The sequence below is a fragment of the Mustela putorius genome, unplaced genomic scaffold (assembly GCF_011764305.1).
Source record: "Mustela putorius furo isolate JIRA1106 unplaced genomic scaffold, ASM1176430v1.1 tig00001075_pilon_pilon_pilon, whole genome shotgun sequence".
In the NCBI taxonomy this organism is placed as follows: Eukaryota; Metazoa; Chordata; class Mammalia; order Carnivora; family Mustelidae; genus Mustela; species Mustela putorius.
Window position 1 is genome coordinate 4,381,503 of NW_025421560.1, and position 25,986 is coordinate 4,407,488.

Genomic DNA, 25,986 nt, shown 5'->3' on the forward strand with positions numbered 1-25,986 from the left:
GAGGAGGGGCTGGGTGGGAGCCAGCAAAGGGCCCAACCCCGCTCCCTAATAGGAAGATGAAGCTACCAGCTCCTTTCACCCGGCATCTGGGTCATGTGCTTGGCAAATGAATGGCCCGTGTTGATGCATCCGGCCAATTAGGTCGTCCTGCCTGCATGGGCTTATTAGAGGTTACAGGCGGAGCTAAGCATCCAGCAGTCAAATGATATCCTTTCGGGGCACTCAATGTCTAAATCCTTCCTAGAATGTTAAAAACATTCCATAAATGAATGAAAAAATGTCTTAGAATCCCCAGTGTATACAAGCCACACACATTCTCTCCAGGTTTTAAAGACTGACCTACCTTCCAAAATTTTCTGGGAATTTTTCTTCTGATTTCCAGACCAGACCTGATTTAGCAGTGGCTGGACTCCTACAAACAATTCTGGTAGAGATGTATAAGGAATTTACCCCCGCCCAGGGCAAGATCTCAGGGTCCTGGGATCAAGCCCTGCATTGGGCTTTCTGGTTAATGGGGAGCCTGCCTCTCCTTCTCCCTCTGCACCCCACCCCTACTCATGTTTCCTCTCTCTCTTAAATAAATAAATTAAAAAAAAAAAAGAAAAGCTTTAATGTACCTCTGTTTACCTTTTAGCACGATCCAGCTAGCCCGAAGTTAGGTTGCTAAACTGTAATTACAACCGGCTTAACACCCTTCACGGGGGAATTGGAACAGTTCCGTTTCCTGAGACTGACCACAAGGGCGCGCCCTGCTGGGGGGCCGTGGACGCTGGACCGTGCGCCAGCATGTTAGACCCAGGCATTCGAGGAAGGAGCCCCAAAAAATGTAGCTCTGGAGGTGCCAACCTCCAGTTATAAAACAGTCATGGGGCTGAAAAGTATTATGTAGGGAATACAGTCAAATAATGTTTTAATAACACCCTATGGTGACAGACGGTAACTGCACTTATTGGGGTATTTTGTAATGTACAGAATTGTGCAATCACTCTTTCACACTTGAAATGAATAGAACACTGTATGTCAGCTATAGTTCAGTTTTAAAAAATGAGGCTTGTAGAACGGCTGGGTGAAGGAGGGATGGGGCTAGGCTGTTCCTGCCTCCCATCAGTGCCTCCGCTGCCCACACAGCTAAGCTGTTCATGTCTGGCCCTGCTGGTTTTCAGCAGATCTAATCTAGAGAATTTTCTCTTCTCTGAAGGTGATATTGCACTTGGTTCCACAATTTTTCTTTCAGGGAAACAGGCTGTTCTTCGATTGCCTACTTTTGCTGCCGTTTTAGGACCACAGATGCACTTGCTGAGTGATAACTACAGTCCACTGGATGGCAGAGTCCTGTCCGGGCAGGAACAGGAATGAGTACCTGATGGGCACTGTATTGGTGCCAAGTGATAAGCGCCAATGCGAGACCAAATGGGCAGATCTGGTTTGGTTCCATGCAATATTTACATCCTGGATACCCTCGTTTTGTTGAAACATTCTTAAGAGTGCACAAGTCATCCTACAATCAAAGAAACAGGGGAGGTTTCTAGCTCAGCTAGCAGCCCTCTTGTTTCACAGGGTGTACGATGTTCCTTTATTCCTGCATAAGCAGAGTATTTGGATAACCCCTGAAGTTGGTTGTTATGGGATCTGTAAGGATAAATATAAGTAATGAACATCTTAATGAGTCTTATACATGAAAGGTGGCATCTTGACTCACAGCTTAAGATCCAGGCATTAATGAACCCAAACCTGCTTGTTAGGTTGCATGGAAGGGTTTTCTTAATTTGTCCTAGATTGATTTTTATAGTTGAAAGTTTCCTTCCATGCATATAAAACATGGGCTGCAGGCATTGCCAAATTGCAGAAAACATCTGCCGTCTTTGAAATAAAAAACATGTGATTTGTTTTCAAAGAGAAAATTTTATTTGGGCTGGAAATTTAAAACTCCCTTACTGTTTACACTTTCTCCTCAAGCCCGAAGTCGGCTTTACCTAAAGACCTCTGCTGTAAAATGCCCAGAGTGTCTCTGCCTCTTCTCCTTAGTATTGAGCTATTACAAGACAACAGATGTTGAAAAGAATCGGCAGCCTGGGAGCAACTGTGGAATTTTACCATTGCATTTCAGAGTAAAAGAGGTGATTAAAACAGCCCAAGTTAGCACATAATCCTGTTAGTTGCACTATAATTACAAGCTTCAATGATGGGAGAAAATGTTGCAATTACTATAGTCAAACTCCTCCACAAGACAGATAACATAATTACTATTCTGGCTGTGACTCCCACTGCATTTATCCTTTGCATCTCAAGCAGAGCAACTCACACCTATTCCTCAGCAAGCCGGATCTATTTAACAATACTACTTGGAATCAATTTCAAGCATCTTTTATGGTTATGCCTGTTCCTCTCTCCACCCCAAGAAAACAGAGCAGGATTATTGTGGAGAGCCCAGCCGGGTTCCGCCCTCCCGCCTCCCTGCCCTCCCTACCACCCCTGCCCCGTGGTGCAACAACAGCATCTTTTACAAGGTCAAACGTGGTGCACACTTGCAACAGAAGAAGTCATCTGCTGATTTTCCCCGGTAGAACCATCAGGACATTACAGGAATTATCTCTCACCTCTAAAGTCTGAGCAGGTGCCCCTGAGTGAATCCTTGTGATTTTTTTCTTTCTTTGAATGTTGGGAAGTATTTGAGATTAACGCACCAGTTCCTAAGCACGTGCTCAAGATACTTGCATATTATGATGCTGTAAACTGAATGTCTGTGTCTGTCCAACCCCAATCCAAACGAGGAAGCCTTAATCTTGACATATTTGGAGGTGGGGCCTTTGGAAGGTCATCAGGTCATGAGGGTTGAACCTTGATGAGTAGGACTAGTGCCTCTGCAAGAAGAGACACGAGAAGAGAAGCTTCTCTGCCCACCGTGTCAGGTCACAGCAAGGAGGGGCCATCTGTAAACCTGGAAGAAAGCTTCCACCAGAGCCTGACCGCATTGGCCTTGTGATCTTGAACTTCCCAGCTTGCAGAGCTGTGAGAAATGAATTTCTGTTATTTAAGCCACAGATCTACGGGACTCTGTTACAGCAGTTATGAGTGGGCTAAGACACTAGGCTTCTAGTGGATCCCAGCAATGATTCTGCATTGATCCAGATAAATATAGGCAATTTTCAATCATTGGGTCCTAGGACACAGATAGAGCCACCAGTTGGGAGTGTGTAAGGTTATCCCTAGAGGATATGGAGTGGGCGTGGCCTGGAAGATAGAAGTGAATACACGAATAACATAATGGAATTATGAATTCTCTGAATTCTAAAGGCAAGTCTTCATAATGGTGGATGAGCTATCATCACATACGTTTCCCCACCACACATGAGAAGATGACTGCACATTGAGAGGTAAATCCAAGACGCTTGGAGGAGAGTTAAATATCTCCAAGTGAACCTTAGAGTTGATATACATGTTCTTCATGGCCAGAAGAGGGAAGCCCTCACTGATTAAATGACCAGATCCACCATGAATCTCAACCAAACCCTTGCAACAGGTTGGCGCATATCCTATATGACTCCGACCATCTCTTAGTTTTGATATATCCCAATTTTCCACAAAGTAATTCCTAATTCAACCATTTTGCAAGTTTACCGAAAAAGTAATTTATTTGGTGACAGGAAGCAGTGAGTCACTCAAGAGGTTTCTGGGACTTAAAGGTGGAAGATGGACATAACAGGGAGGTTCTGGGCTCCAGGGTTTCTAGAAAGCTATGGCATCTCTTAGAGAGGAAGCAATGGATTGTGAGTCAGGAAACACTGTGTCTGACCAAGCCGCATTCAGTACTAATGAGCTGTGTCATTCTGGGCAAGACAAACACTCAGGCACTTGGTTGCAGTCCTGTCAACGGGAGCAGCAGTAGCTGCAGGTTTGTGATGAAGCACCATAATGGGTGCAATTACACATACAGCATGTTTGTATTTCATTATTCCTTTGGCTGCTTTCTGGGAGGACGCTGACAAACAGACACGAGGAAGTTTCTCGGAAATTATTAGGGCAACTGGATGCCCACAGTGCCCCCAACCCAAATCCTCGCGAGTTAGAAGTGTCCCTTGCCTTTCTCAAATGCACATTTTGTCTTTTTGTTCTCCTGCTTCTGTTCTCCTCTTTGATTTAATTCAAAGATTTTTCTCCTTTGATCTGAGAGCTATTCTAGAATCACTCATTCCTAGCCCCTTGTCTTTGAATTTCTTTCTAAATCTGGCCGTAGACAGTTACCATCTGAACAGGTTTCTGGGAAAGTACAAGAAACCCAAGAGAAGGGTTAGGTTTCTGCTAAACTAGCAGAAGGTGAAGCAATGAAGGGGCAGGACCCAAGTTCAGACCAGACACGCTCGAAAGGCAAGATCTGTTTGCACCACCTTGACTTTGCGCTGGGTCACAGGACATGATTTGTATTTATTTTCTTTTAGACATGTCATTCTTTCAACCTTCACGTCATTTATCACTTGATTCTATCCCTTCCTTGGACGGCTATGGACGCTTTTAATTGGCTGTCAGTGACCTACCAGAACATGACAGGCTCCCTGATTTTGTTCTTCAATTTTCCACAGAAAACACCATGATATTTGAGCCTCACTCGTCTTCTGTTTTAGTAAAAAATGCCTTTTGCTTTAGAATTTTCTCGTTTGGCTTTAGAAAACTCAACACAGCGTGTTTTATCTTGTGGAGAAATAAAACCTTAAAGAACACATGTCATTCTTGGAAAGGAATCTATACTTTCAATGCCATCCCAATCAAAAGTGAAATTGAAATTTTGGAACTTCATCAAGAACAAAAACTTCTGCACAGCAAAGGAAACAGTCAACAAAACAAAGAGGTAACCCATGGAATGGGAGAAGATATTCACAAATGACACTACAGACAAAGGCTGATATCCATGATCTATAAAGAACTCCTCAAACTCAACATACACAAAACAGATAATCATGTCAAAAAATGGGCAGAAGACATGAACAGACACTTCTCCAGCAAAGATATACAAATGGCTATCAGACACAAGAAAAAATGTTCATCATCACTAGCCATCAGGGAGATTCAGATTAAAACCACATTGAGATACCACCTTACACCAGTTAGAATGGCCAAAATTAGCAAGACAGGAAACAACGTGTGTTGGAGAGGATGTGGAGAAAGGGGAACCCTCTTACACTGCTGGTGGAAATGCAAGTTGGTGAAGCCACTTTGGAAAACAGTGTGGAGATTCCTTAAGAAATTAAAAATCGAGCTTTCCTATGACCCTGCAAATGCACTCCTGGGTATTTACCCCAAAGATACAGATGTAGTGAAAAGAAGGGCCACCTGTACCCCAATGTTTATAGCAGCAATGGCCACAATAGCTAAACTGTGGAAATATCTGAGATACCCTTCAACAGATAAATGGACAAAGAAGATGTGGTCCATATATACAATGGAGTATTATGTTTCCATCAGAAAGGCCGAATACCCAACTTTTGCATCAACATGGATGGGACTGGAAGAGATTATGCTGAGTGAAATAAGTCAAGCAGAGAGAATCAATTATCATATGGTTTTGCTCACTTGTAGAGCATAAGGAATAACACAGAGGACACTGGGACAGGATAAGTGAGTTGGGTCAAATTGGAGGGGGAGACGAACCATGAGACTGTGGACTCTGAGAAACAATCCAAGGGTTTTAGAGGGGAAGGGGAGGGAGGGTTGGGTGAGCCTGGTGGTGGGCATTATGGAGGACACAGACTACATGGAGCACTGGGTGTGGTGCATAAACAATGACTCTTGGAATATTGCAAAAAAAATTTTAAGAACTCACAAACCAGTAGGGTTGTCATGACTCTTAGAAGGGCTAGAAACAAACAAACAAAGAGGGGAAGACAGATGAAAGACTTATCTGTGAGAAGAATTATGAGGGGAAAAAAAATCTCTGGTTCAAATATAAATGTGAAGCAAGAGTCATAAGGCTGACGCCCAAAGGTCTGTCCCAGCAAACTTCTGTGCGCTTACTGTTCGGTTCCACTCAGCATCCCTGAGTTGTCCAAGCTGATGGGCAGGAAAGTAGAAAAGATAATCCTGATCTTATTTACACTTACATCTGGAATGTAATTGATGCTTTTTATGCAGTGTGTTTCCATGAGAATATGGTCATATTTTGCATCTGGCTACTAGTCCCTAAGGGAATGAGGAGGAATATACAGATTGTATACAAAATGAAAAAAAAAAAACCCAAAATGGACAGTGTACTTGCAGATAATGTGCTAGAGAGGAACTATGTGGGAAGGACAGAAAGGGTCTCTTTCTGTTTACTGTAATGTGCGGCCACCTCGCATGGCACCCTCTTTCCTCTTCACGGACCATCACACTATATAAATGACAATAAAGTCAGAGGAGGGAATGCTAACTGGGTCCTCAGGAGTTGGTGGCATCTCCAGGGAAGAGGTGATTCCTATGCAGAATTTTAATTTTGAAACAGATTTCTTGTCTTCACAATAATAATCCTTATTTGTTCATAAAATTGCCCTAAAAAGTTCAAAGCTAGAAGCAAAAGTCAATTGCCACTTGGAGACTGTGCTTTGGTGAACGTCTTTTCAGATATCTCACTGTTCCTCTTTCTACATACAATTTCATATGCTGCTCTGTAATGTGCTTTTTTGTTCACTCAGTATACACAGATGCATGTCATTGTTTAGGATGATAATGTAGTGTAACATGGTCTCTACCTGACTTACTTAACCAAGCCCTGTTGATAGGCAGTCAAAAATTACAATTTGTCGACATTATACGAGCAAGCTGATGAAATTCGTACTTCCCTTCATTATTTGTGAGAGAGTCTCTGGGTAAACTTCTAGATGTGAGAACACTGGGGTCAAGAGAATGCATGATAAACATTTTGATACACATTCCGAACTATCCTTCTGGAAGACTGTATCAGGGTCTACTCCAACCATCAAGAACCTCTCACTTCACAGCCGATGACAGTGGATTTCATTGAAGATTAAAAACATTAACAGTCTTACAGTAGCCAAGATATGGAAGCAACCTGAGTGTCCACTCATAGACGAAGGGATAAGGAAGATGTGTGTATACACACACGATGGCATGCTACTCAGCCAGATAAAAGGGTCAGGCCAATTACTACAACATGGATGGACCTAGAAACTATTATGGTAAATGAAATAAGTCAGACTGAAAAAGACAAATGCCACATGATTTGACTCATATGTGGCACCTAAATAAACAAAAGAATAAACAAGAAGCAACAGAATCAAAGGCAGCAAACTGATGGTTACCAGAGCGGGTGGGGCCAAATGGTGAAGGGGAGTGGGAGACACAGGCTTCCCGTTATGGAATGAGTAAGTCAAGGAAATAAAGGCACAGCAGACAGGGTCATGTTTTGCATTTGGCTCCCGGCCCAGGGCACACAGTCAGTGGTACTGTAATCGTGCTGTCTGGTCACAGACGGTAGCTACACTCGTGGGGAGCACAACATTACACACAGAGAAGTTGAACCACTATATTGTACAGCTGAAACTAATGTCCCATTTGTGTGTCAACAATACTAAAACAAAACCAAAAATGGAATGGGTCTTAGTATTTTTTTTTTAAGCAGATCTCAGTGTTGTTTTGTGCCTAATTCTTATTTATGGAGGTAAATGTCTCTTCATATCTTTGACCATTTATAGGTCTCCATTTTAAGCTGCCTATTCGTTTGTGCGGCTAAAAAAAAAAAAAAAAAAAGAGGTTCTTTTCTTATTGAATTGTCAGAGAAATTTCAGAGAGGTTTAGGGAAACCAACCCTTTGTTACACAAATGCAAATGTATTTGTTTTGTTGACTAGAAATTTTTACCATATTGAGTTTTTTAAAATGCTGTCAAAACTTTTATGTTATGAACTGTGGATTTTGTGGTATGATTGGCCCTCCCAAATATTAATAAAAACATTTGCTTTGGAAAAAAAAACGCAAAACATTTTCTTCTATTTCCCCACCACTTTTATGGTCTTATTTGTTATATTTAAATCTTTGATCGGGGCGCCTGGGTGGCTCAGTCGGTTAAACGTCTGCCATTAGCTCAGGTCATGATCTCAGGGTCCTTGGATCAAACCCTGCATTGGACTCTCTGCTCAGCAGGGAGCCTGCTTTTCCCTCTGCCTCTGTCCCTCCTGCCCCCAAATAAATAAATAAATTCTTAAAAAAATAAATCTGGGGGCACCTGGGTGGCTCAGTGGGTTAAGCCTCTGCCTTTGGCTCAGGTCATGATCTCAGGGTCCTGGGATTGAGCCCTGCATCAGGGTCTCTGCTCAGCAGGGAGCCTGCTTCCCTTCCTCTCTCTCTCTGCCTGCCTCTCTGCCTACATGTGATCTCTGTCTGTCAAATAAATAAATAAAATCTTAAAAAAAAAATCTTTGATCAAACTTAGGGACTGACCTGTGTCCTATGTTGAAGCCATAAACTCTAATGTGACTATTTGGAGATATGGCCTTCAGGGAGGTAATTCAGGTTAAATGAGGGAAAAAAGGGGATGGGACTCCTAATCTGATAGACCTGGGTATGTTTAAAAGAAGAACAGACACAAGCTCTCTCTTCCCCGAGCACAGAGGGACGGCCACTTGAAGACACAATGAGCACGGAGGCCTCACCAGACATCAACGTGACTGGCACCTTGATCTTGGACTTCCAGGCTCTGGACTGTGAGAAATTAAATTTCAGTTTAAGCCACATAGTTTGTGGTTTATGCTATGTTTATGTTGTTATGGCAGCCAAGCAGACACATACAATCCATCTGAAGTTCATCTGTATAAGATTAGTGATGTATGCAGCTTTGTTTGTTTTCCTAAGGGCTAGCAATTTCCAGCAGTATTTATAAATAATGTGTTCTCCACTGATTTGAGATACCATATGGATCATATTCCAAATTCCTAGTACATTTAGATTTATTTAGGACTACCTATTCTGTTCTCTTGATCTGCCTAATTAAAAAGCTTTAAATACTCTGATTTTATGATAAATTTTAATACCTCACAGGAAAATTCTATATATCTTCTTCCTTGAACACAGATTACTTAAAAAAAATTCTTGGATACTTTCACACATTTAGTCATCTAATTGAACTTTAGAATAGTTTGAAGTTTGCTTTTGACAAAAACAGAAATAGAATTCTGATTAGATCTGTATTGAATTTATATACTAATTTACAGAGAAGAGACAATATTGACTCTACCTATTCAAGAAGAGGGTGTCCATGGGGCGCCTGGGTGGCTCAGTGGATTAAGCCACTGCCTTCAGCTCAGGTCATGATCTCAGGGTCCTGGGATCGAGTCCCACACCGGGCTCTTTGCTCAGCAGGGAGCCTGCTTCCTCCTCTCTCTCTGCCTGCCTCTCTGCCTACTTGTGATCTCTGTCTGTCACATAAATAAATAAAATCTTAAAAAAAAAAAAAAGAAGAGGGTATCCACTTTCCTTTATCCAAATTGTCTCCACCTTCCCTCTTTCAAGTTTTTTACATGTTTTTGTGTTTTGAGTGTGAAAAAGTATAATCTGACACATTTACATATGGCATTCTCGAAGTCAATTTCATTGTTTAAGAGATGGTTTAAAAAGGATACCGAGGCTGACATTTACTCATACTACTGCTACTATTTTACTGCACTATGGTCAAAGAATGTGGTATGAACTATTTCTACTTTTCGAATATAGTAAAGTATTCCATGATTGGTACTTATAGAAAAGTGGTAACATTTTTTGGAAAAAGATATATGTCCCATTATCCATCTACCTATCAATCAACCATCAATCAATCAGATCAACCTAATTAATTTTATTATTAATATATGCTTACATCTCTTTTGTCTAGTTGATCCACCAAAGACTAGGAAAGACATGCTATACCCTCACACAATTTGTCCACCTTGATGTTCTAACAAATTTTTCTTTATATATTTTTGATACAATTGGATCGTATGGTAAGACTATCTTTAGCTTTGTAAGAATTTTGCATTCCCCAGCAATAAATGAGAGTTCCTATCCTTCCACATCTTTGTCAGAATGTACTATTGTCAGTTTTTTGGATTTTAGTCATTCTAATTATTGTGTAGTGGTATCTCATTGTCCCTTTAATTTGTAATGCTCCAGTGGAGCATTCTATATGTTGTGGAGCATCTTTTCATTTGCTTCTTTGCCATCTGGATATCTTCTTTGGTGAGGGGTCTGTTCAGGTCTTTAGACTATTTTTTAAAGATTTTATTTATTTGTTTATTTGTCAGAGAGCGAGCAAGCTAGTGAGAGAGCAAGAGAGAACAGGCACACAAGCAGGGAGAGTGGCAGGCAGAGAGAGAAGCAGGCTTCCTGCTGAGCAAGGAGCCCAATGTCGGACACAATCCCAGGATCCAGATATCATGACCTGAGCCTAAGGCAGATGCTTAACCACCTGAGCCACCCAGGCATCCCTTTTGTCTATTTTTTAAGGGTGGTTTGTTTTCTCATTGTTGAGTTTTAAGAGCTCTTTTTATATTTTGGATACCAGTCCTTTATCAGGTATGTGCTTTGCAAAGGTTTCCCCCAGTCTGTGGCTTGTCTTCTCATCCTCTTAACAGTATCTTTCACAGAGAAGTACTTAATTTGAATGAAGTCCAGCTCATCAATTTTTCTTCTGTGGCTTGTGCTTTTGGTGTCATAGCTACAAATGAACTGCTAAACCCAAGATCACCTAGACTTTCTCCTGTGCTTTCCTCTAAAAGTTTTATAGTTCTACCTTTAACACGACTCATTTTGAGCTCATTTTTGTGAAAGGTATAAGGTCTGTGTGTAGATTTATTGTTTTGCATGTGGCTGTCTAGTTGTTCCCACAGCATTTGTTGAAGAGACTATCTTTCCTCCACTGTATTGTCTTTGCTTTTTTGTCAAAGGTCAGTTGACTGTATGTATGTGGGTCTATTTCTGAGCTCTCTATTCCACTTCATTGATCTATTTGTCTATTCTTTTGTCAATACCACATTGTCTTGATCACTGCCGCTGTATAGTAAGTTTTGCAGTTGGGTAGTGTCAGTCTTCCTCCTCTCCCTCAATATTGTGTTGGCTATTCCATTTTTTTCTTATTTTCCCTTCTCCATATAAATTTCAGGATCATTTTGTCAGTATCAACAAGCTAACTTTCTGGGGTTTTTTATTGGCATTGTTTTGAATCTATTGATCAAGTTGGGGAAAAATGACATCTTAATAGTATTGAGTCCTCCTATCCATGAACATGGAATGTCTTTATTTATTTAGATTTTCTTATCTTTTTAATGAGTTTTGTAGTTTTTCTGACATAGATCTTGTATACAATGTAACCAGTGGTTAAAAAACAATTGATCCAAGATGGTGAAGGTGACTGGATTAAATATGAAACAATAGTTATAGACCCTGAAATCATTGTGTCAAAGTTGATGGCAAGAAAAGTTGTGAGCAATGTGGCTTATGATACATGAAAGAGGGTGGGTTCTATTCCTGTTAGAGTTGGACCTGTGACATCTGCAAGTTATGCACAGCAAAGTAGCTCTGGAGACATTTGGGCTAGGAAAGTGGACTATTCAGTTGAAGCAGCTTAGTCTCAAAGAACACTTGTCTCAAGGTGATATTAATATAATACAATCTTGCAAGCCAAGATATTAATATAATACAATATAATGTTTTATATTATTTATACAATGATATTGATCATTGTATATACTGATATACAATGATATTAACATAATACAATCTTGCAAACCAAACCCCACTGGTAACCTGGGCCTGAGAAGATGGTTTGCTTTTTAGGTAGAATTGTATGATCAAACCAAGATTAAGTTTGTGTTAAACACTAGAAGGCCCAAAGCACAATCTAATGAAAAATACACAAAAATGATGAGAATAACACTAAATGTTGGGAGTAGAGAAGAGAACACCACAATGTGCTGGTGTAAATTCTTCATCAGGTTATGCTTGCTTATTTATATTCAAACCACATTAGGGTCTAACTTTTGGAGTAAAAGATAGTGTTGAAGGAAGGAGACTCTCAGGTCATTCCTACGAAAGAGTTCACTGTGTGCCTCACTGGTGACATCCACTCTACAGGACACCTAATATTCTTTCTGCTGCTGCTATTGCTATTTATACATCCCATGAACGGACATAGATGGGCAGTGATCTCTTTAACCATCTGGTACCTAATGGAGAACAAGTGTCTTATGCCCAAATCTGAGGTCTCTAGAGAGTAAAAATTGAGAAGACTGACCCTATCTCACTAACAGATAAAGAATGCCCCAAAATTCCAAGACTGAATTCATCTAGAAACTGTAACCTGGTAAAGACTTTAGATACAAGTGATAGATTCCTGAGGCAGATGACCTTTGGAGTGATGGCTCAGATAGATTTTCCGTGGTGAGTGAAGTGCTTGATTCTCATTAGTACTCTGAAAGTTGGGAATGAGACACTGGGCAAGCGACACTATCCTATGTGCCATTTGTTGAATGTTGAAGATCTGGGGGTGAGTGGTGCTTTGATGTTGCTTACAAAGAATGCATCAAGCCTAATCTTATGCAAATATTAGAGGGCATGCCGATATTTATTCCCAATGGACATGAATTCCTCTAGCATAGCAGACTCAACTGTACTAAAGCTTGTTGGCGCTGGTTACTGAAGCTGGACTGGAAACAAACTTTGTTTATTAAAAATTTGTTTAAAAATTTTAATTTTAATTGTGGTAAAACACACATAAAATTTATCATCCTAACCATTTTTAAGCATACAGATCAGTATTAAGGATATTCACACTGTGGTGCAACGGACACAACAGAACTCTTCCATCTTGTAAGACAGAAACTCTGTCCCCCATCAAACAATTCCCCATTCCCTCTCCCCCATCCCCTGGCAATCATCATTCCACGTTCTTTCCCTATGAATTTGACTATTCTGGTTACTTCATGTAAATGGAATCATACAGTTTTTTTCTCTGGCTTAATTTCACTTAACATAATACCCTCAAGTTTCATCCATGTTGTAGCCTGTGTCAGAATGTCCTTCCTTTTTAAGGCTGAATAATCTTCTGTTGTATGGATTTACCACACTTTGTTTATCCACTCATCTGCTGAGGGACACATAGGTTGCTTTTACCTGTTGGCTCTTCTAAATAATGCTAGGAACTGAACGTACAAATCTCTTAGAAACCCCGATTTCAGTTCTTTGGGATATATACCTAGAAGTAGAATTGCTGGATTGTATGGTAATTGTATTTTTAGTTTTTTGAGGAACTACCATACTAGAGCTTTCCATCATGGCTGCACTATTTTACATTCCCATCAACAGTGCACAATAGTTACAATTTCTTCACATCTTCACCAACCCTTATTATTTTCTGTTGTGTTTTGTTTTGAAAGTAGCTATCCTGATGGATGGGAGGTAATGAAGAAAGGTTTTTAACACTAAATGCTGATATTCTAGTCCCCTCTGTCCTGTGGTAGAGTTTGTTACTACTGCTGGGATCCTTAGAATGCAAGAGAGAGCCTGAAGAGACGGCTGGATGAAGTCCACTGGAGTGGCCCTAGCAGCTCGGTATAAAGTTAGAGACCTCACAAGGTAAGAGTTTGGACATCTGCCAAAAAGCAGGGCCTTTGTTTCATAGCCCTGATCAAAAAAAGTGCTCCTGTAAGTGTGGCTTATTTGTGATGTATGAGTCAGTGTTTATAGCTGCAGATTTTCAATGCCCTTTTAGGGGGAACAAGATGTGTGGTACATGGACTGCCTCACACGACCCTATTTCTATGATACTGATTTGTATCTCCTTTACTGAAATACAATTGTAGGCAATGAAAAAGGTTTGCTAAAGAGGTACACATTTTGCATTATATTTGACTTTCTGCATAATTGAGATGATTGTTTCTGTTGCCTAGCACATGAATGACCACTTGGTTAGGTAGAGAATTCTTTGTAGAATGTCAGCATTTTTATGTAATCTTAGGCTGGCCTCTTCTGAACTGTGATGCCATGTTGTCCTGACTGATATTTCTGCCCTTCGTAGCTAGGGCACTGTGGTTTAATGACAAGACTTGAGGTTCTGGGTTGGTATTCCCACCTCGTCACCTTACTGTGGGTCCAAGTTTTCTTGTGTATAAACTGTGGTATGAGCAGCACCAATATCTTGGGACCAGAGTAAGGATTCAAGCATTTAATGCCTGTTGTTAGGGGTATGTGCCCCAAATTGCTTCCTCTGCCTGCATACTTAATGGGCTTTTCCTTTGCTTTAGAGATTAAGGAACCTCAGCAAGTGTATGTGTCTCAGGGCTTATTATTTTCTATAGTCCTTCCTGGAACATAGTGAGCTGTTTGGATCTGCAGATTCAAGTCTTCCTTTATTTAACGAAACCTTTTCATATTCTCCCCTTCAGAGTATTTTCTATTCCATTTGTTCTCTCTGCCAGGAACATCGGCATCCAAACGTTGGAGTGTTGCTGCCAGTCTTTGTTTCTGTCACCGTCTCCCTGACTGCTCTGATCTGACCATTCGTCTTCTCTTCTGCATTATGTATGAGTTTCTGAAGCCTACGCTCCACATCATTAATTTGGCTTCCGAAGGAGTGTGTCACACTCTTTGCTCCTTGTAATGGTGTCCCCATCCCCCCTCAACCTCTTTCCTTAGTTTTCCACCTCCTTTTCTGACTCATTATTTTATCTCCTCTTTGAGCTAGAGTTTCACAGATTCTGTTTGCTTTACATTTTTGAGCCTCTAAAGCAGTTACCTGAAGTTTTCTTTAGTTTTCTGGAAGAAGACTTTTTCCTAAATGAAAACTTTATTGGTCTTCTATATGCTATAGTCCAGTTCTTGATTTTTCTTGGAAGTCTGTTGACATAGGTCCATAAAATTTGTATGGAGCCACAAAAGACCTTGAATAGCCAAAGCAATCTTGAGAAAGAAGGACAAAGCTGGAGGTATCACAATCCTAGATTTCAAGACATACTGCAAAGCTGTGGTCATCAAAACAGTATGGTACTGGCACAAAAATAGAAAAGAGAGCAGAAAAGAGAGCCCAGACATAAACCCACACTTAAATCATTAATTAATCTATGACGAAGGAGGCAAGAATATACAATGGAGAAAAGACACTCTCTTCAAAAAACAGCTCTGGGAAAACTGGACAGCTACATGCAAAAGAATGAAACGGGACCATTTTCTTATACGATACACAAACATACTGTCAAAGCGGACTAAAGACCTAACTGTGAGACCCCAAACCATTAAACTCCTAAGAGAAAACATAGGCAGTAATTTCTTTGGCATTGGCCATGGAAACATTGCTCTAGATATGTCTCCTGAGGCAAGAGAAACAAAAAGCAAAAATAAACTGTTGGGACTACACCAAAATAAAAACCTTTTGCACAGGGAAGGAACCAATCAAAATAACTAAAAGGTAACATACTGAGTGGAGGAAGATATTTGCAAACAATATATCTGATAAAGGGTTAGTATCTAAAATATATAAAGAACTTACACAACTCAACACCAACCCCCCCCCCCAGTAGTCCAATAAAAAAATGGGCAGAGGACCTTAAGAACGTTTTTCCAAAGAAGACATCCAGATGGCCAACAGACACATTAAAAGATGCCCAGCATCATTCATCATCAGAGAAATGCAAATCACAATGACAATGAGAGATCAACTCACACCTGTCAGAATGCCTAGAATCAAAAAGACAAGAAACAACAGGTGTTGGTGAGGCTGTAGAGAAAAGGAACCCTTGTACGCTATTGGTGGGAATGCAAACTGGTGTAGCCACTGTGGAAAACAGTTTGAAGTTTCCTCAAAAAATTAAAAATAGACTTACCATATGATCCAATAATTCTACTACTATTTACCCAAAGAAAACAAAAACACTAATTTGAAAAAATGTATGCACTCTTATGTGTTTTTTTTTTTTTAAAGATTTACTTATTTATCTGAGAGAGAGTAGGGGAGAAAGAAAGCAGGGGAAGGGTCAAAGACAGGAGGGGAGAGAGAATCCCAAGCAGACTCATGCTAAGTAGGGAGCTTGACATGGGGGTCGATCTCACGACCCTGAGATCATGACCTGAGCCAAAATCAAGAGTTGGATGCCCAACTGACTGAGCCACCCAAGTGTTCCTCTGCTGTGCTTTTTAAAAAGTAATACTGCAAAATTGGAAATAAGGGAACTGTCCCAAGGATAGGAGACAGTGAAATAAATTACTGTATAGCAGGTGATGGAGGAAAGAGATAGTAAAAATGACATTTCAGGAGACTATTTACTGACCTGGACATGTCATCACAATACACTATTTGGTGATAAGTCAGGTTGCAAAATGTAATCACCACAATTTTATAAAAAGAAAAACAGGCAAATGGCTAGATGGAAAAAACATGGAAATGTAGTTCTTAGAAATTATTTAGACTTTCTTCCTTATACTTTTATTTTCCAACATTCTCTAAAGTAAATGAGCACCATTTTTATGAACAGAGAAATAGTGTTATTTTTAGAGTAGGAATTAAAGGCCTCAGAATAGGGTGCCTAATTTCTTTGTCTCACTCGTAGCTTCTGGATGTTCTCTCTCCTTTACAAGCCTTACACATACTATATGCTTTGAGATATATCCAACTTACTTTCATATATTTACGGTTTGAAAAAAAAATTCTAAACAGAAGAAGCAGAGTATATGTAAAATATATCTTCAACACTTGCAAATTCAATTCTTGTGTCCTTGTGTGTTGTCTCTACAATATTTCTTTTTAAAGATTTTATTTATTTGACAGACAGAGATCACAAGTAGGCAGAGAGGCAGGCAAAGAGAGACAGGGAAGCAGGCTCCCTGATGAGCAGAGAGTCCGATGTGGGGCTCGATCCCAGGACCCTGGGATCATGACCTGAGCCAAAGGCAGAGGCTTAACCCACTGAGCCACCCAGGTGCCCCTCTATAATATTTTTTGATGATTATTCTTTTTTCTTCTACTATTTATTTATCTATTAAAAGACTTTATTTATTTATTTGAGGAAGGGGGAGGAACAGAGGGAGAGGGACAAGCAGACTCCATGCTGAGTGTGGAGCCCGATGAAGGGTTCAATTCCAGGACTGGAGCCAAAATTAAGAGTCAGACGTTCAACTGATGGAAACAGCCAGGTGTCTCTGATCGTGTGTTCTCTTCTCTTTTAAACACCAAATTACAAAACCTCAATGCCCAAGAGTAAATGCAAGTAATTCATTTTTTCTCTAAGGCTATTCTATTTCTCTTTTCAAACTGTTTTCTCCAAATTTTTCTTAACTGTTAGGAGAAGGATTGTGAGTCATTACTTGTCACGATATGATCTCTTTTCTTCTATGTCCATAGCTTCCCACACTCGTCTGCTTCTGCTACTGTCTCTGGGGCTTTAGCTTTTAGAGCATTCATCAACTGACACTGCTCTTTCTGACCTTGTTTCTTCGTAGTCCATTGAATGCAAGATGATATAAAACAGGTTGATTTATCTGTCAGCAATCAGCATCTCAAGCCCGTGGTGATAAAATTAGTCTTAGCTGAATGACAGTGCTATTAGGGATTGTTAGCACATCCCACAGTGAGAGCAAATGAGCAACTGACAGAGAGAGAGAGAGAGAGAGAGAGAGAGAGACTGGGTATAGTCACTTGGCAAGTTTGTCAGCTGTTTCCCAGTCCCAGCTGAGAGTTAGAGTTAGGTCTGCTTAAAGGTGTGGTCCACCTGCAGAGCCCACCAAGTCACAGTCCCAGGGGCTGGCCCAATGCCCAGTGCCAGGGGCAGGAGGATCAAAGCACACCTAGCAGTGCCCAGTGGAGAGGTGGCTTCCACAGCCTTCCTGGGAGCCTGTGACTGGGCCTGCCTGGGACCCCTGTACCTTCCCCACGGGACATCTTCTCCACACCTGTTCTCCTGTCGGGCTGGACGAGCTGGCTCTGGAGACCATTTTCTTCACTTAAACCTGTTACGCTTTGCTTAGCTCATGTCTTCCATAATGTTTCACAAACTCTCCCTGCTCAGTGATCACTGTCATTATAATGCACTTTGCCAGTGCAGTTTTACGCAGCTTAAGTCTCTCATGGGTGAGAAAAAGGAGGCGGCGCTGGTATTCTTTTCCTGAGGACTAGTTTCCATGATAGTCATATGTATGTTCTTTATTTCTTTTTTAGGATCCTGAGTATTACTTGCCAAGCTTTTTTGCTTTTTGGGAGGCCTTACGAGTTCTATGTGGAATTGTCTCAAAGAGAACACCCATCTTTGTCGGGCAACACGCTGAGGGGCTTCTAGGTGGGACAGAGAAGGTCCCACGGATGCTGGGAAGCAGGTGCGAGTGGGGGAAGGACCCAACAAACATGAAAGGAGAGTAGAGACGGCGCTGAGGTAGGTGGGGAGAGGGTCTCAGAACCCAGCTGTGCGTGGCTCTGAGGTCCGGCTGCGGCTGCATAATAGAGCCTCCCTCCTATGTCCCCTGGAAAATCTGGGACAAAGCCGACGTCAGTCCTGGGCTTCTGTGCAGATGATGTTTGGGGGGGGGGACATACAGGACTTCAAGACCATAGTGAACGTTTTGGCTACATTTTTCCTGCCATGAACTGCCCACACCTCTCTGAGCTCGACGTATTCCTTTCTCTTACCTTCACAACCCAAACAACTGCTTTGTGCGGTTACTTTTTTCCTCTTCTACCCACCCCCCCCGGCCGAAGAGTCACCCCCTTTACTCTCAGGAGCAGCAAGCACCATCCTTCCCTTCCCTCCTCCACGCTGGACACTGTTCCAGTCACGGTAACTGCAAAGCCCAGAGGTAGCTCTGTGGTAGGCTTCCTACCTTGCCAACCATGGTCCTTTCCTGCTTGGTGCCCGACACCTGTCCTGCCCGTGCAGTGCGTCAGCCCCCATCTGCCGGCCCCCATCTGCTGTGCTCCCACCTGGAGCCAGCTCTGTGCGACCCGCGCTTGCAATTTCTTCCACTGGAGCCTCCAGATGCGCCCCCCTCCCCCCCGCAGCACGCTTCCTGTCACTCCGGGGCCCAGAGAGAGGCAGGACTCACTCATCCTTCCCATGTCACAGCCTCTGCCCCCTCATTCCCATCACTTTCCGCATGAGTTCAGTGAATTCTAGGAAGTGCCCCTCACCTCCGTCATGTACCTGTCCTCTGTCACTGCCCCTCCAGGCTCCTCTTGTCCCTCTCCTCTCCTGCACTGACCCCTCATCCATTCTGGAAAGGCCACTTCTCCCTGGTGACTTTCTTCCTCTTCCCTCCCTCCTCAAGGCCCTTACTAGGGTCAGTGCGGAGTGCTCTTGATGGTTTCTCTGTCTCTCCAGATTCTGTTTTTATCATCTGGCTAATTGATAACAATATACACCTAATTTTGCCAAGAGTTGCATCAAGTAGACTTTTGCCCCCAAAGCCCTGCTATGCCTCAAAGCAAGAGGTGTCTAAACACCTTTTGCACGAGCTTCGCACCCAGTAAGATGGCTATCATACAAAAAATAAGTGTTGGCGAGGATGTGGAGGAAATGGAAGTTTTCTGTGTCGTTGGGGGTGTAGCCTTCATGGAAACCAGCGTGGTGGTTCCTTGGAAAGTTGCACAGAGAATTACTGTGTGATCCTGCGCTCTCCCGTCTGGGTATATGCCCAAGAGGACGGAAACCGGGGACTCCAAACATTTGCGCACCTTTGTTCACAGCAGGACTTTCACAAGAGCCCAAAGGCAGAAGCAGCCCGAGACGATGAGCACCGTCCCCAGGTGAATGGGTCGGTGAGAGGTGGGACGTGCCACTGAATCTTCTCTGGCTGTGGAGGGGAAGGGCGTGCTGACAGACGCTGTGGTGTGGACGAACCCCGAAGGCACGCACCAAGTGAAGTGTGGACAAACACTGCACGATTCTTGTAGGAACAAGTTTCCCAGAACAGTCAAATTCACAGCGACGGAAAGGCTGGAGGCTCCCAGGGGCGGGGGGAGGGTATGTGGGGGACAGCAAGTCTGCTGGAGGTCGGGACACATTCCAGAGACGGACCGCGGAGAGGACGGCTGCAGGAGCCTCTGTGAACTTCATCCTACTGGGCTTGCAGATGGTTCAAACGGCGAATTGCACGTTATGTGTATCTTAGTGTATTTTTTTAAAAAATAAAGAAATGTTCAAGGTTGGGTGAGCAAGAGGAGAAACCCTACGTGTGACCGCAAAGCTACAGTGGGCATGTGATCCCTCGGGGCCACCTCTCTCGTCAGGAAGCTCTGGGTCCTCTGTGACACCCAAGGCCATCGGCAGCCCCTCCCAGAACCCCTACAGAGTCGGAGATGCCCACAGAGAGCCTGCTGCTGGGATCCCACGGCCGCGTCTCCCTCACCCATCACCACGGGAACAACCTTCCCTTCTGCTACCATCTAACGAGCTCGACTGAGTTGGTTAATGATTTCTCCTCGTTCTTTTCGAGCCTGTGCATGGGCCTTTAGTGACTCTTAAAGAGCCCTTCACTGGGGGACATCCGGTGACTGTCTGGGTGAAGGTGATGGTTACTATCACGGGTGAGGGTGGAAGGTGACTGTCACACGTGTAATTTTAAATAAATTATACAGAATTTATCTTCCTGGTTAGACTCCAGGCACGAGAGCTGTCCCATGACCAAGGCCAGTGCCCACGGTCTTTCCAGTCTCTGGCCATGGAGCTGGACAGTTGGGCTCTAGCGTCGTTCTCCCTAGTGTCTCCCACACGGCCTCGCTGAGTCCGCTCCCACTTCCTGGTGTGTCTGCCTCTGTGACCCAGCTCTGCGCCTCCCCCGCACCCCTGGCTGCCTAAAGTGGCGCTCCCTGCACGACCCACAGCTCTTCTGGCAAGTACCAGCTGCCTCAAAAGAGCCATGCCCAGCTCGCGCTAGCCTTCCCTGCCCCTCGGGTACCACCTCCGAACCAACTACCCGCTCCTGACTCTGCAGGGCCTTCTCTGAGCGCGCGGAGGGGGCAGCCCGTGTGTCCTCGTCCCAGCGGCGCACCAGTGCAGAGCAGGCGTGTTTGTCAGAAGAGCGAGACCCCCACCACCCTGATCCTTTCGGAGAACGTCTGTCCTGTGGATCTCATTCTTAGATCCGTTTCTATACTAGTGGGGCTCTCCTTCCTTTACCTGTTTTTTTTTTTTTTTTTTAAATTAAGATTTCATTTATTCATTTGAGAGAGAGAGACCGTGCGCATGAGCATGGGGAGGGGCCAAAAGAAGGGGAGAAGCAGATTCCGCTGAGCAGGAAGCCCGATGTGGGGCTCCATCCTGGGACTCTGGGATCATGACCTGAGCGGAAGACAGATGCTTAACTGACTGAGCCACCCAGGGGCCCCTCTCCCTCCTTTAGGATTGTTTGGTTCCTTGCTCTTTGCTCTAGCCTAGAGATGAAGGAGAGATGTCTAATCTGTAGCTGATGTCTAATCAGCACCTGCAGCATAGAGGCCCCGAACAGTACATGCGCACTTATGCCCACTTGTATCACGTCGTATTCCCCCCTCGCTTCATGTATTGCTGTGTCACTTTCTGTGCTGCTTTACCGCCCCCTTGGATAGCTCGAGCCCCAAAGCCCTAGTGTTCTCACAACTGTCCCAAGAGAGGCAGGAGCTGATGCTCTCTGGCTGTAATTCCAGCAGGAGGGGAGGTCTCAGTGCCAGGAACCTCAAGGAGGGACTGTCTGCTCTGCCAGGAGAAGGCTTTAGGGGTCACCCATTGTCCCCAGCAATTTGTCCTTTTTGAATCCAGATGCCTAGGCAAGACCCTTGTTCTGTGTGCCAGAGGCCCCTGGACTTGAGTTTCCTGGTGTCAGACTCCTGACAGCTGATGAACCCACACAGTATCTGAGAGCTCCAGGCTCTGCCTGGCCCCCTGCTGGCTTCGGAGTGGCATCTAGAGACTTTAGGTGATTTCATCTTGCCTTGGCAAAAGGTCCCTCGTGAAGGGATCTACACTCATCAGCGTCATGAACGTGGTGAGAGGTGCCTGGCACCTCTCTTCACTTTCCCCAAAGGGACGTCTGAAAACATGGCCCACGGTTCAGTGCCTCCCTCCCAACAGCCCCTGTCAACATACCCAACAGAGTCTGATCTCGAAGTCACTGCATCGGGCAGGAAAACGATGATGGATCTCACTTACTGGCATGATGGATGATGGATCTCCCTCTCGCTTACTGGCATGACAACAGAGCAAAATAGAGCTGAGAGGAATACGGGTCTATTTTTGGCAGCTCCTTACGGAATTGGTGCACACTGTGTATTCTGCATCATTTGAATCCTTGAGCACACTTGGAACTCGGAGGCAAACACTCATTTGTAAATGTTACAGCTGCCAAGGTTGGCCAGCGGCTCAGCTGGGTGACGAGTTAACTCTCACAGGGAAGTGGGAGGAATGCTGGGAGCTGGGTTCTGGCCAGCGGGGAAGGCTGGCTGGCGCGGGCTTACCTTGACCCTGTCCATACAGGCTTCCATCTTGAGCTGCTCTACAGCCTTCCTGGCTTGCGAGATGCTAGTGGTGCTGTTGTTGGACATGACGTCTTTCATTCTGCTGCCCCTGAAACAAGCGAAGTTGACGGGTTGGAAGAGGCTGACCCTCCTCGCCGTTCTCCCCTCTCCCACCGCCTACAGCTTCTCTGTCCCAGCCGGGGAGCATTGGTGAGAAAACCCTCCCTCGACAAGGGAAAGACATGCTTCTCTAGAGTGATGGGAGTGAGACACTCGATCGTCAAGATGGTCTCAACGGTGGGTGGACCATATGGTCCCAGCGTTGCTTTAGTACTCCCATGACCGTAAGTAACACATTAACTTTTGTGCAGTACTTTGTTGGTAATAAATCATTTTCTTACACATTTGTTCATTTACTCTTCTAGCAGCCCTGAAGGTTGGCAAAACATACTAAGTAACACACATACGAACAAACTAAATTCTGTTTTGTAAGTAAAGAAGTGCAAACCTCAGAGAGGTTTTGCAAGCCAACAGGTAAAGTGCTCACGGCCAAACTCTGTGGATCCTGAACCCAAACTCAAAGCTGGGAAGCCCAGCCACAGGTTCTTTCCACGGTTTCATGTGGCCCTCTGGCAATCCACTGCTCTAAGTACCTGTTTCCCCTGGAAACAACTGCTTTATTATTAATTTTAATTTACTCTCATTCCAAAAACCTTACAGACTCTGTACTGGGAGTTTGTTTTTAAGCATTAACACACATACATACACACACCCCTATCCCCAGCATAGATTTGTTTTTTCTAGAAGAAGGAAGAAATTTCCCCGATCGGATTTGGAATGATGCCACACGACTACGAAGAAACCTCTCCAATGCTCACTGTTCCACAAGCAAGCATCGGTTCCCGCATCGATTTCCACAAAGATGCCGTGGTTTCAGGTGCCCCAGCTAAGGACCAAGTAGTTTTACATGGAAGAGGCCTGAGAGCTGAAGATGGGCCACACAGGGAGCTTCCAAATGGCTTCCAAAGGCATAGAGGGAGGTATGAAGAGGCCTGGCCAGCATGGCGGCGCACACAGCACGTGCTGAGGGTTCGGCACATTTGTGCTAACTCTGGTCCACGTGGGGCATGGCGGCCGTTTCATGTATCCTCGGGCGACTTTTCAAAAAGTAGAAGTCTCTTGTTATAAGATACAGAGCAGCTGCCTCAATCAGAGTTTGACAAGTGTGTGTTCTTGTCTTGCTCGGGAACTTCTACTCAAGAAGAAGAGGAGAATCAGGAGTAGCAGGGGTTTGGGGACCCAGCGAACAGCCATCTGCACCCCACCGTGGAGAGACATGCTGGCGTTTCTCCACGGTTTCAGGTCGGTGTGTGTCCCTGTGCATGTCCCCAAGCCCGAGTGCCTGACCTGGGCCTGTGTGTGTGTGTGTGGCTGTGCCCCCACGGATGTGTGTGTTCATGTGTATCTGCGTGCCTGTGTGTCTACAAAAAAGGAAGGAGGAAACACACACAGGGTTTCCAGCCCTCTCCAGCCTGATGCACGCCAGAAAGGATCCGACAATCATTGTCTTCAGATCCTGAATCTCCCTTCCCATTCCAGAGCTCATCCTCTTTCCTCCTGACTTTGGGCTTTTAGGAGTTACGGAGGTCACCGAAGAGGGGTACAGGCACGACTGAGGAGAGGGCAGCTGCGGCCAGGGTCAGCAGGAGAGAAGAAGGAAGACACAGGGGAAGGGCCAGGGCCGGGGGGGGGGGAGGGGGTCTCTGCACCAAGAGTGTGCGGGGGTGGGGATGGGGGTGTGTACGAGGGGGCGGCGCGTCTGCACAAGAACTTCTACCCGCAGAACTGGGGCCGCACAGACAGAGAGAGGCCCTCACCCTCCCCCAGCCCCAGGCTGGCCGCATGGAGTGCACCGATCCCACCCAGTTAGTGTCCCGTTCTTCCCCGTTGATGAAGAGGCGCACATTGTCAACATACCCCACTCTGCAGCACGGAAGAGCTCTGGCTAAAGGCTTAATATTGGAGAAGATCCCACTGAGCCGAGTCTGGGTTCTCGCATCCCAAACATAGGATAAGCTGGCGGGCGCGGGGCCGGCTCTCCAGCACCAGGGACGCATGGACTCTTACCCTGCCACGTCCTCTGTGTCCCCTCCAGACCAGGGGTGTCCACATCTCCAGTGTCACCTCTGAGCCTTCCTTGCTCACCCCCTTACTCTTCCTCAGCCACAAAGCACCACGTCCCTAGGGTCACCTAGTGTCACAGTCACCTAGCAGACGATCCAACCAATGGTCACTCCCTCCCAAGAGTTGTGTCTTTCCTGCCATGTAAATCCAACACCCTCCCAGGGAAGGGCTTCAAGATGCCACTGCAGAAAGCCCCCATGTACCAGCACTGGTGCCCATGACACACAGGCGGCCTTCCCGGGTCCTCGAGGCCAGCCGCCATCCCACTCCCGGCCCCGGTCACCCCTTGTTTTCCTTCCTTGTTGGGGCACAAGAGGAGAAACCCCATCTCTGGCTGCACTGACTGGGTCTTGCCATACTGGCCCCTGGAGAATGACCCAGGACAAAGACAGAAGACACATGGAACCACCTGCCCAGAGCCCCAAGCCGGATGGACCTTGGACATTCTGCCTCTGAGCCTCAACGCTGTGAAAAACTATTCTTCACAGCTGAGGCCCCGTCCTGCGGCTGGAAGCCCCTCTTCATCCAAGGCTGACACTGCATATGTGGTGGCCTGTCCCTCCTCAGGGTCTGCACTCTTACTCACCCCTCTTTCTCCTGGAATGCTGGTGTCCCTGGGTGCCCTCTCTTCAACATAGAGAAATATATTTATGTCTTTTCTGTCACCTTCAAACAAATAGACAAGAAAACAGAAAACCCTCGCTCCCCTTCATTTCCACTCTTAAGAAAAAAGGGACAATGGCAGATGCCCACAGAGGACCCCGACGTAACTCATGGTGGAGCTGCAAAAAGTAAGGCCAGAGCGCTCCCTTCCTGGGACACAGGATGACAAGCCTGTTCCGTTCCATCTCCTCTGTCTGCTCTGTGGCCTGTCGGTCCTGTCAGACCCTCTCACAGGATGTTGTTCCTCATGTTGTCCTCCGTGACCCTTATGGTTTCATGTCCTTACATTCATGGTCTCCCTCCAAGAGGCCAGCAAGCTTCCTCACAGCAGCACATGTACTCAGGACCTAGACTGTGACAACCGCCCCCCACCCCTGCCACCCACACCTGGACTGCAGTTCACAAGCTCCTGAGTGACTCTGGCATGGACCATAGGCGGAGAATGGCAGCCGGCTACAGATCACGTGTCCTCTTTTGTTCCTTTTGTTCGTCAGGTCACCTTGGTTCCATGCATCTTCAGAACACTAAGGAAGTCCTTTAGAAGATTTGGTGGCGGTATGAATCTCTGGGGATCTTGCTAAAATGCAGGTTTTGATGGAGCGTGTTGGGGTTGGTCCAAGTGTGTGCATTTCTACCCGACTTCCGGCTGCTGCTGGTCCGTGGACCAGACATTGAATAGTGCGGCTCTGAACGAATCCCCAGATACTACTGGAAGGG

At 44.7% G+C, this 25,986-nt stretch overlaps 1 protein-coding gene across 2 annotated transcripts in view; it reads right to left on the reverse strand.

Annotated features, from left to right (window-relative positions):
* The window catches only part of GNG4 (G protein subunit gamma 4), a 63,600-nt gene that overhangs the window by 4,051 nt on the left and 33,563 nt on the right, over window positions 1-25,986 (reverse strand). For both annotated transcript variants that reach the window (XM_013048576.2, XM_013048575.2), the window contains one exon: window positions 22,423-22,531. In XM_013048576.2, coding sequence (XP_012904030.1) covers window positions 22,423-22,521 — 99 coding nt within the window. In that variant the 5' untranslated portion in view covers window positions 22,522-22,531. The remainder of the gene's footprint in view (window positions 1-22,422; window positions 22,532-25,986) is intronic.